General features: G+C 39.0%; 1 protein-coding gene across 1 annotated transcript in view; it reads right to left on the bottom strand.

The window, feature by feature from the left end:
* Hdac2 (histone deacetylase 2) overlaps positions 1-13,469 on the bottom strand; it is a 99,177-nt gene that overhangs the window by 67,424 nt on the left and 18,284 nt on the right. The window contains exons 2-5 of the mRNA XM_013352367.2: positions 8,113-8,225; positions 4,294-4,411; positions 1,971-2,045; positions 469-607 (exon numbers count right to left, since the gene is read on the bottom strand). Of these exons, the coding sequence (XP_013207821.1) occupies positions 469-607; positions 1,971-2,045; positions 4,294-4,411; positions 8,113-8,225 (445 nt within the window). The remainder of the gene's footprint in view (positions 1-468; positions 608-1,970; positions 2,046-4,293; positions 4,412-8,112; positions 8,226-13,469) is intronic.

The raw sequence follows: 13,469 nt of genomic DNA, 5'->3' as shown, positions 1-13,469 counted from the left end.
GTTCCCATTACAGATGGTTGTGAGCCACCATGTGGTTGCTGGGAATTGAACTCAGGACCTTTGGAAAAGCAGGCAATGCTCTTAACCTCTGAGCCATTTCTCCAGCCTCCCTCCCAATACTTTCTATGGTTTCTGTCCTGTTATTTTTTTATGTGTCTTCATATTCTTATATTTCTAAAATTCCCATGGCCCTATCCTGGCCAGAAATATTTTGGTCAAGGCTGGTCCTCAACAGCAAAGAAGCCATGACTGGGCTAAAATACAATGTAAGCTGACACCTATCATGTTCTCAGGGCACAAAAAAACAACATTAAGAAAATTGCTATTTTTCTCATACCTCTGTATTGGCTTGTGATAAGTCCATATTGATTCAGCATTAATCTATTATAATTTATTTCATATCCATTCAAATAATTTCTTATTTTAATTAAGAGGTTTGATCACAGGGAAAGTTATGAATGAACTTACTTTAGTAATTCAAGTATGGCAAGCACAATATCATTAACATAGCAGAATCCCGATGCTTCTGACTTTTTAGCATGATGTAATCCTCCAGCCCAGTTGACAGCCATATCAGTTTGTTGTCGGTTTAACTTCACAGCCCCAGCTAGAAAGTAGAAACATGTTATAGTATTTATAAAATAATTTACACAAAATCTCTTTAAGAGAAGTCCTATTAAATATGGCATGTGTAAGCAAAAAGTTTTGATATTAAAAAACTAAGGATTATAACTTAGAATTACATTTTCCATAATTACCTATTGTCTTACAGTTTATCTAATTAAACGGCAGTATACATGGAAAGTTGTAGTAAAAATGGCAGAAAAAATCTCTAAGCAAATACAACTTAAAAACTGTTTTCTTGATTGTTAAACAGAGGAGTTTTAAAGTCTTAATTGTTAAGCACAGGGGTTTAAAAGACAATCACATGTGCTATTTTGAACCTGAAATGCCCCAGTGTTGCAGAATATTTAATTATGCAAAGTTGTGTTCCGTTTGTATAACTATGTAAAGATATGATGAATTTGTTGCTTAACTATGGAAAGATGTTGTTGCTGTTTCACCTTGTCTGCCTAAGGCAGCTGATTGGTCTAATAAGAAACTAAACGGTTAATAGCTAGGCAGTAGAGGAATAATGAGGGGGGGGGGTTGCTGGGCAGAAAGAATTAAGTGGGAGGAATAACTACAGGGAGACTCCTGGGGCCAGTCAGCCAGACAAGGAGGAGGAGACTCCTGGGGCCAGTCAGCCAGACAAGGAGGAGGAGACTCCTGGGGCCAGTCAGCCAGACAAGGAGGAGGAGACTCCTGGGCCCAGTCAGCCAGACAAGGAGGAGGCAAGAAAGAAGACACAGAATGAAAGAAAGGTAAAAAGCCCTGAGGCAAAATGTAAAGAACTAGAAACAAGTTAAATTGAAAGAGTTAGTGGGACAAGCCTAAGTTAAGACCAAGGATTCATAATTAAGTCTCCAAGTCTTTTTTTGGGAGCCCCAAGAAAATTTGAACCATACCCCAGAAAGACATGAAACACTCAGTCACCACTGTGGTGTCACTGGAAGTGAGGGAAGAGGTGAGATCTGGCTTTGTTCACTGGAGGTCTGACCTTGAAACGGTCTCCAATCAGTAGCTGAGTTGTCAGACGTTTGTTACACCAATGGAGGATGGAATAACAATTCTATAACAGTACATGCCTGTAATCCCAGTGCTTGCCAGGCTAAGGCAGGAGGAACTCCACAAACTCAAGGCCAGCAGGGACACAACACATCTATCACTGTTAAGTTGTTATGACAGCGCATGTCTGTAAGCTCATCGTTCAGGAGGAAGCTGCATGAGGTCTATGAGTTTGAGGCCTACCAGCGTAGCACAGTCTAGCAAACTTACAACCATTAAAACGTCTGCTTGAGACAAAAACTACAAAGACACCATAGCGTCCTCCAGATCACGTTTAAATCTCAGTGACTCAGGACACTTACCAACCGAACCACCGGTGGAAAGCTGGCAAAATTCAAAGAGTCCATCAAATACTGGACAGTCTTCTCCAACGTTAACTGTGGAAAACAAATTTCATTGAGTTCAACCCATTATGCAAATGATTGAAAGCTTTTTCTTAAAAACTACTAAAATTTTTGTTTCCGGCAGACATAGAACATACCCCTTCCATGGTAATAATATAAAATTTGCAATTTTAAAATATAATTCATTATTTTGGTCAAGATAATTAAATTGTTGTCTGTGGAATACCATTACTAAATCTTTTTTTAAAAATTGCTTTTATTGAGCTATATATTTTTCTCTGCTCCCTTCCCTTCCTCTCTCCCATTACTAAATCTTATCAGGATACCTGTGAAGTATCTCTGCCCAATCAAGAAACAACAACAGCCGGGCGGTGGTGGCGCACGCCTTTAATCCCAGCACTCGGGAGGCAGAGGCAGGCGGATCTCTGTGAGTTCGAGACTAGCCTGGTCTACAAGATCTACTTCCAGGACAGGCTCCAAAACCACAGAGAAACCCTGTCTTGAAAAACAAAAAAAAAAAAAAAAAAACCCAAACAAACAAACAAACAAACAAAAAAGAAACAACAACAACAAAATTAAAAGCCTATTTATATATAATAAAACAGACATAAATCTGGTTTTCTCCTTAAATGAAAGAAAGTTAGTCACAATTTTAAAAATCAAGTAGCTTCAACTTCTTTCTAAGTCATCTTTAGAACTCCTTAGAAACACTGAGTATCCCTAACTTTGAAATGTATTCTAGTATAAAAAAATTAAAATATTTTATTTTTTCCTGCAGCTAACACTGACTTTAGAAGTTAATGGAACAAAGATACAGAAGAAAGGGTACTAAAGACAAGAGAATAACTCATATAGATACATAAGTCACACTATCGTGACATGCTTGGTTCCTTTTGTGCTGAAATGAAAACAACAACAAAAACCCTGTAGATGAGCAATATCTGTCCTATTACAGCTCTGATTCGATCAAATGGGATAGTCTGTTGTAGAGAAACATCTGAAGTTCTATGAACCTAGGAAATTCTTAGCAACTAAACTAAATCTAAAATCTAATCTTCACTGAAGTACATCATAAAACGTCCATTTCTCATTGAGAAAACTGATTCCAGTACTAAGCATCAAAAGATAGCATTCCAAACATTTTAGGATATTCTGCAATATTTCTTCAATTCACTATAGTTTCTAATAACAAAATCTCTAAGTCATAAGAAAGAACATGTAGGAGATTACTTCACTAACCATCCACCAAAGGATAAACGGTCTTAATGTTACAGTGCATACAAATAGCAGACAAACTGCAGGCATGTAACCACTGAAGTATATGGGAGGCAGAGGCAGGTGGACCTCTGTGTGGTGTAGGAGGGTCTTCTGTTTGTGTGTTGCTTTCATTGGTTGAATAAAGAGACTGCCTTGGCCTTTTGATAGGGCAGCCCTTAGGTGGGCGGAGTAGACAGAACAGAATGCTGGGAAGAAGGGAAGTGTGGCAGATGCCATTATTCTCCTGCCCAAGACAGATGCTGGTTAGACTCATGCCGGTAAACCACAGTCATGTGGCGATACACAGATTAATAGAAAAGGGTTAATCAAGATGTGAGAGTTAGCCAATAAGAGGCTAGATACAATGGGCCAGGCAGTGTTTAATTGAACAGTTTTTGTGTAATTATTTCAGGGGTAAGCTAGCCGGGCGGCGGGATGCAGCCTGCTCCTCCACACAACATCTGTGAGTTTGAGGCCATCCTAGTCTGCATTAGTAAGATTCAGGAGAGCCAGACTTAGAAAGGAAGAGCCTGTCTCAAAACCTTAAAAAACAAACAACAACAACAAAAGGATGAAGTAAGTATATTTTTCTTTTTTGTAAGACAGTGTGCTCTGACCAATCCCAAAGTTATTATGGGAACAAAATAAAAAGTAAAAGATTAAACTGACATTCAAAAAAGTTTGTTTTCTAAAACAACATTGATATTGGTCCAATGATCTGAATTAAAAATTATATTTATATTTTAAACTAATAGGAAAAAAATACCTAATCAGGCAACTTTACACTTACGTGGCTGAAAAGATTTATTCTGGGATGGGCAGTGGTGGTGCACACCTTTAATCCCAGAAAATGGGAGGTAGAGGCAGGTGGAGCTTTGTGAGTTCAAGGTCAGCTTGTACTACAGAGTAAGATCCTAGACAGTAAGGGCTATACAGAAAAACCCTGTCTCAAAAAGCAAAATAATAACAACAAAAAAGGTTCATTTACATTCAGCACTACTAAAATATGTCATTTACAACGTACATCTCTGCATCTGCTTACTATACTCAGACATGTTGTCTGGTCTTATTGATCGTAGAAATTTGATATACTCATCACTGTGGTATTTTGTCATTTCTTCAGCAGTGGCTTTATGGGGCCTCTGAAAAGAAAAACACCAAGATATTGAAATTATTAGATATTAAAACAGAATTCTCAAGTGAGATGTATGAGTGCCCACAATCAGTCTGTTCAAATGAATTAGATCCACCTGAGTGACATTAATTATGAAGGCAATCCAAACTCATACATTTGTCTTCTAGGACAAAGTTAGCCCCTCTGAAAGCCAAACCCACTCCTGCTTGGTAGAAAAGTTCACACGTTCAGACTCTCATCTGCACCAACCCTATTGCTCTCTAGCCACTGATTGTCATCAAAGTTTGCTCAGATCAGCTTAAGATCTACTTTGACCTTTCATTTATTCTAATTTTCATTCTGAAGAGCTCAATTTCACTTATGACATTCTTCTTCCACAGGACTTCCCACGTCTCTAAATTATCTGTACCTAAAGAAATGATTCCTATAGCACTGTTTAGGACTGTTGTAACCAGAGACTGTTCGCTCGTTTCCCGGCCACCCAGACCCAAATAATCACAGAAACTATATTAATCACAGCACTGTTTGGCCAATGTCTCAGGTGTGTTTCTGATTAGCTCTTCCATCTTAAATTAACCCATTTCTATTATCTTATATTTTAGCACGAGGCCTGTTGTTTGTTACCTCTTGCTTCTTGGGCAGCTATATGGTGTCTGCCTCCTTTGGCAGCTATGTGATATCTCCTTGACTCCACCTATGCTATCTCTTCGAGACTGGCTTTACTTGGCGAAGTTATTGGCTAAAACAGCTTTATTCATTATTATTATTATTATTATTATTATTATTATTATTATTATTATTATTCATCAACCAATATATTTACAGAAGGACATCCCACATCATCTTCTCTTTTCTGTCTTAATTAAAAGGGAATGTTTTAACTTTAACATAATAAAATTACATATACAAAACAGCTATCAAGCAAGAATTATAGTTAAAATATTTAGTCGTAACATTTACATTTGACAAATTAAGAAAAATACTCTATCATCTATTTTATCTTTGTGCGTCCAAAGTTTTATATCTAATTTATACTTTATCATAACTAAGGAAAACTATAACTCTGTCTGTCTTCAACTCTTCAAAGATTTCAGAAGGATATAATATTACCTAAGTAAACAGAAAGTACATTGTAAGCAACTTCCAAAACTCTATAATTGACAGACATATCTCACTGCCAGGATAGTCACCCAAAGTTCTTCTGTACCATTGGGGCATCCACTTTCAGCCTACAGGCCCATAATATCTGGCAGACTTTTCCACGAAGCAGAAAATTTGAAAGGCCATTTTGCCTATATTAGCAGTTTCTCGGTCATTTTCTTCTGTGTCCTGGAGAATGTCTGGCAGTTTCTTCTGTGAAGCAGGAACCCTGAAGGACCATCCTGCCTTTTGGAAAGTTCAGCAAAACTTTTCTGTGGGTCCTGCATGTCCAGTTCATACAGTACACCATCAAGCAGTCCAGGCAAGAGCAGTTTTTTGCCCAAATGGCTAGCCTCATCACAATGAAGGCAAATTCTGTAACGAGTTTCTTCAATGCCCATCAACCTCTCTGAAGTAATTGGTGCTGGCAGAAGCAGACATGTCTCACGGTAAAGGTTCTGGGCATCTTTCTCCTTCTGCAGCTACATGGCGTCTCCTAGACTGCCTACTCTCTATATATCCCTGTTCGGATTTCACACCTCCCTCAGCAAATCCTACTGGCATGTACCACCACAACCAGAGCACAGAATAGGTGGAGTCAAGGATATGCCACGTAGCTGCCAAAGGAGGCAGACGTCATATAGTTGCCCAAGAAGCAGGAGGTAACCGTGAACCTTGTGGTAAAATGTAAAATAATAGAAATGGGTTAATTTAAGATATAAGAGCTAGCTAGAAATACAACTGAGAAATCAGTCCAACAGTGTTAAAATTAATATAGCTTGTGTTATTATTTCGATCTGGGTGGCAGGGAAACTAACAAGCAGTCTCTGGCTACAAAGTGGTGCCCACTGGCATGGATCCACATAAGACCTAAAAAAGCTTAAGAAAAAAAGGTGGGCCTTCTAAACCCACAAAAATGGGAGCCAAGTGCAGCTTCTTGGTAGCTGCATTTTTTTTCAGATAGGATCTGTTTGCTGGCAAGCAGAGATAATACTCCTTTAAGAGAAGGCTTCCTGATGCAGTATTAGCAGCAAAACCTGCACAGCTTCTTTAAGAAATGGCAGCTTCCTGGTTCATGCTTGCCTCACGAAGTCTGGTTCTTTTGGGAAGTCCTACACTTAAATGTGGTTTTGTGAGCAGTGTGCTATTACCTGCTTAATGGTGACATAGACCTGCTACGTCCCTGGAGCTGGGGAGGTAAGCATGGCTCACAGAGAAGGTGAACAAACCTCCGCCATGCTGGACCGAGTGGAATTAGAGTTGGCCCAAGCCGTGCCTGCTTATCATAAAAAAAAAAAAAAAAGTGCTCCTGGTCAGAAAATGATTACAGATATGTAATAAAAACAGGTTCAGATAAAAAAAAAGAACCTCTAAATGGGTCACAGTGTTGAATAAATGTACACGGGCTTATGAGAAAGAAGAAAAAGTACAGAAAGTCATAGATTAAAATCATAAAGATAATTAAATATTAAAAAGTAATAGAGTAAAAAAATAAGCCGCATAAAGACGGAAAACACTGCATTATGTATATTATTGTGTTTTCTTTGACTTTTTTGACTGTGAATAAGCTAAGTACAAAGAGACATTTCATTGCATGGGCTGCTAAGCTAAACCAACACACACATACATATATATTTTAAAAGTATCTTGACTTCAAAATTTGAGTTTAAGGATATGTTACTTTGGAGAAGAGCTTCTGCTTTGTTTCCATAGAAGATGAGAACCTATGGATTCCTTCCAGGCTAATGTGGTCTGATGGAACAAGACCAGCTGAAAGGTCTTAGCTTACAGACTTAGTAAACTGTTTCAAATTCTCTTCTCCTTGAGCAGTTAAGCATCATCCTATCTTACAATTTTTATATACACCCCTGCCCTCGTTGTGCAAATTCATAAGGTGGCTGTGGATCTTACACTATTTTTATTTACCTGGCTATCATTAACAATTATATATATATATATATATGTATATATATATATATATATTACACATTTATATATTACATATATCATATACATGTATGTGATAACCAAATAAATTAAGATTGATTTTCTATAAATCTTGCAATAGTCCAGATCAATTCTTTCTTTTTAAAATTACATTGTATTTACTTATTTTTGGAGGTGTGTGTTTCATTGCACCCATGTGGAATCTAAAGACAACTTGGGAGAATTAGATCTCTCCTTCCACTGTGAGAGTTCTGGCAATTAAACTCAGGTCATTAGGCTTAGTGGTAAGTGCCTTTCTTTATCTATTAAGTTATCTCACCAATATCAGGTCAATTCTTTGAAGCAGTACAGGCAACACAACAATATTGTCACAAAAATATTTGGTATATTTGGCAAAGTTATTCTTCAGAAACATGGCCCAAGACCAGGGTGGACTGAGGTGGTGGTTTGAGATGATTAAGGAGGGAAGAGTCTACTCCTATGTAGACTTTCTCTGATGAATAAAACCAAAAGAGCCGTCTTCTCTCAGATCTTTTCATTTACTAAATGGATCTCCCACAGTAGTATACAAAGAAGCTTTCAAATACTAGTTTAGAGAAACAGTGCCAAAGGAGTACTTACATATATTTCCATCTTTCGGTATAAACCATAATTTAGCAGCAAGTTATGAGTCATCCGGATTCTATGAGGTTTCATGGGATGACCCTGGCCATAATAATAATTTCCAATATCACCTAAAAGACAAAACATGGCTATTAGATAACACAGACATTTAAGTTTGTGTGTTCAACCTTAAAAAAATTATCACTTAAAGAGTTGTTTAAAATTAGATTATTTGGGCTGAAGAAATGGCTTAATTGTTAAGAGCACTGGTTGCTCTTCCAGAGGTCCAGAGTTCAATTCCCAAAAAACCACATGGTGGCTTACAATCATCCATAATGGGATCTGATGCCGCCTTCTGCCGTGCAGACATGCCAGAAAACAGACCACTCACGTACATAGCAAATAAATCTTAAAAAAAAAAAATCCCTTAAAAATTACTTTTGTAACATTCAAATTTTACTAGCAACCTAATATATTATGCAGATCTTATACATGCCAAGTACTCGATTTCTTTGTAGAGGAAGGAAAATTTTCCTGGATTTTAGTTTTCCAATTTTAAAGTGAAACCCATTTTTAGTGGTTTTTCTTCGTTGTTTATTTTATAAATTTAGATACATAAAATGTATTTCTTCAAGTTTGGGGTATATTTAATTTGTTCAGCTAGTATTGGCTTCTTGAATGACTTTCTAGTACCCCACAGAAATCTCTTACAGTTGAGCTGATGTTATAGGAGGGCTTAAATGTTCAGTGTCTATTAGGGGAGATTGGTAACTGAAATTTAGGGTCTAAAGGAATGTTTGCTATGTGACACATTCATGGCATTTTCAGGGTAGTAAGAACAGTTTTGTCATCATGACTAGACAGTTGTAGCCTGTCTGTTAAAGTGTCTTAGATCCCAATGTCTTAAAGTTAAAATCTGGTTTTCATCAACAAAATACTTTTAGGTAAGGTTGTATTTACCTTATCATAAAATATTGACAATGAGAAAGTGAACAGACTTAGAAAAAGTATGTATGTCTTTTCTAAGGTAAGGGATTCCATTTAAAAAATGTGTTTATCTGTTTATTTCTATTTTATTCATCTGAGTGTCTACCTGCATGTACATAAGCAGACCACATACATGCCTGGAGACCGTGGAGATCAGAAGGTGTCAGATCCCCGGAATTGGAGTTACAATGGCTATAAGCCACCATATGTGTTCTTAACTGACAAGCCATCTCTTCAGCCCTACAAGGGATACTTTCTAACAATAGCAGTATCAAGCAGGAAATGAGAAATTAATAGTAATATTAGAGTTTACATAACATATTCAAACACTTGTTAGGAGAGTTGATTTTAGCAGCCTGCAAATATGACTGTTTCAATACTGGTTTATACACTAAAAGCTAGACACCAAACCTCTCCTAGCAGCCCTTTAAACAATAGAGCTTAAGCTCAGAGCAGGGGTGTACATCCAGTACTTGGGAAAGCAGCAGGGCGGATCTCTGTAAATTCAAGGCCAACCTGATCTATCTACACACAGTATTCCAAGCCAGCAGAGTCACACAGTAAGAACCTTTCTCAAAAACAAAACAACCACCTTCAGAAACTTCCCTAATAATACTGTTCCGTTTGTACAATGGAAACCAAAGATTATGATGTTTCATACTATCTATTTGACAATCATCCAGGAAACATTTGCTTTTTTTCCCTTTAAGATAAAATTCTAGCCATGTATCCCAGGCAGGCATTGAATTCATGATCCGATTTAGAGACCACAGACTTTTGTCATGACCCCCAGCTGAACACTCATTTTGTAAAACCTGTCTCCTAACAGTATGACTGAATTTGTTGGTATAGTACCTCCAATTCATTTTCAACACAAGCGATCTTCTGCAGACTATTTACAAATACAGGACTACTTAGAATGCTGGCCATCTTTTCAAAGACGAATCCAAACTGCAGAGTGAGGAACAGCACATCTCGTTGGCCTAAGTAGACAATGACTATTTTGTAAATTATATTTCTGTTATGGAATAATCTTTATGTACACTGTGAAGATGTGTCTTTGCAAAGGAACCTTATGGTTGTTTTAATAAAGAGCTAAATGTCTAGTAGCTAGGCAGGAGGTATAGGCAGGACTTCAAGGCCCAGAGAGGACTCCGAGAAGGAGAGGCAGAGAAACCAGTCAGATACAGAGAAGAAACAGGAGGTGCAAGATCAAAGAGAGGTAACAGTCACATGGTGGGTTGAACACAGAGTAATAACGTGGGCTAAGTTATAAGAGCTAGTAGGACAAGCTTAAGCTAAAGCTGGGCTTTCATAATTTACAGCAAGTCTCTATGTTTATTTACTTATCATTTGGGAGCTGGCTGGTGGAACAGATAAAGACTCATTATTTATGGCATGCAATATGGGGCTCAAATATCCAAATACAGGGTCTGAGAAAGTTAAAAAGGAGTTCTGGACAAGGAGTCAGGAGTGGATTCCTAGTCCTAGTCAGGTAGACTGGAGCTTGGCGGCATACAGACATGCCTGTGGGCTGAAGTCAGTACCAGTGCCATGTGCTAAGCTGAGCTGCACAGATGCTGACATGGCAGTTTAAGATTTGTCACACATGGTCAGAGAACACTGAAGGTGCTTGAAAACCTCTAAAAAGGTATACTACATTTAAAAATGTGCTTAGATACTGAAGAAAATGGCTGTAGATAGTCATAGAAAAAATAGTTTAAAAATAATGAAGTATTTAAAGACAGAGTACATGGTATTTTTTAAAAAGCCGAGTAAAGATAGGAAATACACAGGGCATCTGGACCTGTATGATACTTTGTTGACTTTGAAGTTTTGAATGGTAATGAACAGGGAATGCCGACTGCTGAGATCGACACTGGGCTGTGGAAGGGACTGCTGAATTAAATCAGCCTACCTACTTTAGCAATGTCTTGGCTTCAAAGTGGAGTCCAACCATGTGTTACGCTGGGGGAGAGGTTATGCTTTTGTTTCCACAGGAAATGAAAAGCTACGGATTCCTTCAAAGTTAACAGAGATTAGATTTGACCAGAGGAGACGCCCCAAGGATCTTGGCTGCAGACAATAGGGAAAAAAGCCAAGAAAGACTACAAGACAGGTGATGTACAAGCTGATCTCTCGACATGGGAACAGCTCTGAGACTGGATGAGAGATGACAAATCGTGTTGGCTAGAGAATCCTCATGACTAATATTATTGCATGTCATCCTTTCATATGACATATACAGAGATTTATATTATAGCTTGGTTATGTAGTTCAAACTAACTTAAAAAGTTGAGAGATGTCTGTTGCGGGAGATCCTTCCACTCCTCTAGCCAATAGCCAGTGAGATACAAGCCCATTGGGGCGTTGGTCTCTCTCTTTAAGAAAGCGGCCACTTCCCTCTCCTCTCTCTCTTGTTTCCTGCTCCGCTTCCAGCGACTAGACTCACTTCCTGATTGCGCAGAGGGCTGTTGTCTGGGAGGGTGATCTGTAAGATTTCCCCCTTTTAAATATATACCATCCTATTAATCATAATTCCAAACTGGTGTGGGATTGTTTGTGATTTACGCCTTCATCATCTGGAGCCCGAACGTTTGGTTTTAGGACCTCTCTTTCCCCTGCTCGGCTGCTTGCCGCCAATTCGGCTTGGCGCTAGCCCTCCCTCCCTCAGCCGCGGCCTGTGCCTTGTGTGTGGAGCCAGCAGTTTAATATAAATTATCACGCAATGGCTTTTCTTGCTGCAGTTCTTTATAGTTTTCCTTTAGACACCTCAGATTGACTTCAAGTCCCTACGCACCCTATCGTTTGCCTCCCCACGTGGATTTAAACTCCACAGGCCCGCGTAGTCTGCTCTTTTCTGAGTCGTTTTTAAATCTCCCTTGCAAGCGCAGCTCTTAAGTGGCAAGAACCAGAGCACGCGGTTGCTAGTTGCCGAAAGCTGCAACCCCTCGGGGCAACTCTGTCACATGGAGGCATACACGGCTTCCGGGTTACTCTTCTCTACCCCTGGATTCTGGGTTTATGGTTCCGCATATGGAATGGATTTAATTACATTTACTTTGTTGAGCAACTTGCATTTCCCAGTTTTTTTTTTCTTTTTCGAGACAGGGTTTCTCTGTGGCTTTGGAGCCTGTCCTGGAACTAGCTCTATAGACCAGGTTGGTCTCAAACTCACAGAGATCCACCTGCCTCTGCCTCCCGAGTGCTGGGATTTAAGGCGTGCACGACCATCGCCCGGCAGCATTTCCCAGTTTTTAACAAATACTAAGGCAGACACTGAAACAGGACTCCATTTTTGTCACGACTTGGGAACAGCGCCACCTGCTGGATAATAGGTAATATGGCATTTTTCGTTTCCAACACAAATTTTACTGTTTTGTTTACTATTACAATGGTTATATCATGCAAGGTTTATATGACTATGGGGATAACTTAATTTACTGGTTACTAGGTTTCAGTATTCTTTTGAATATTCTATCATAGGAAGATTATGGCACTCCTAAGAACCATACAATCTTTACTAGAAACTCATGCAGGTCAGGAGATTCAGGATTCAAAAGAGATGATAATAAAAAGACTTGAAATGATTGAAGAAATTATTGGAGCTGGTAAACAGAGCAGGTAGGCACAAGGACAGGATACAATGCCACGACCAGCTATTAGAACTGGCTTACCCAGGATTTTAGTGACATACCCTGTAATTTATTCTGACAAAGCGTCAACTTCTAAAGGCTCAAAGGGAGTCAGAGATAGACACCAATAGCAATGAATGATCTAAAAGAAATTAAGCAAGCTATTGTTAATTTTGGCTTGCACTCTGCATATGTTAAGGAAATGATAAGGACTTGGGCTTCTAATGCTAGATCTACCCCCATGATTTCCATCAGTTAGTGTCTGCAGTTTTAGATGATGGACCTTCCTTGATGTTTGGAATCTACTTCAGAGAAGAATACAAATGCTGAAATAGGAGCGGCGGGGCTGAGTCCCCAGCACCCCAGCCGCTTGGCTAGCTTATGCCCCAAAATAATTACACGAACACTGTATTCTTTTAATCACTGCTTGGCCCATTTCTATCTGGCCTCTTCTAGGCTAACTCTCGCACCTGCACGAGCCCATCTCTAATAATCTGCTGTAGCCCACAGGGTGGCTTATCAGGGAGATTCTAGCCTACGTCCATCCTGGGTCGGAGATTCATCACATGTGTCTGCCCGGGAGCGGGTCATGGCGTCTCTCTGAGGCATCTGCCCCAGAGGAGAGCTGTCGAGTCTCTGAGCTCACTTCCTCTTCCAGCATTCTGTTCCGTTTACTCCTCCCAGCTATGTTTTAACCTATCAGGGCAGCTTCTTTATTTAATTAACCAATGACCTTCCTCCATCATCCAAACA

This window comes from Microtus ochrogaster, linkage group LG9 (genome assembly GCF_000317375.1).
Source record: "Microtus ochrogaster isolate Prairie Vole_2 linkage group LG9, MicOch1.0, whole genome shotgun sequence".
Taxonomy (NCBI): Eukaryota; Metazoa; Chordata; class Mammalia; order Rodentia; family Cricetidae; genus Microtus; species Microtus ochrogaster.
This window is presented reverse-complemented; position numbering and strand designations above follow the sequence as displayed.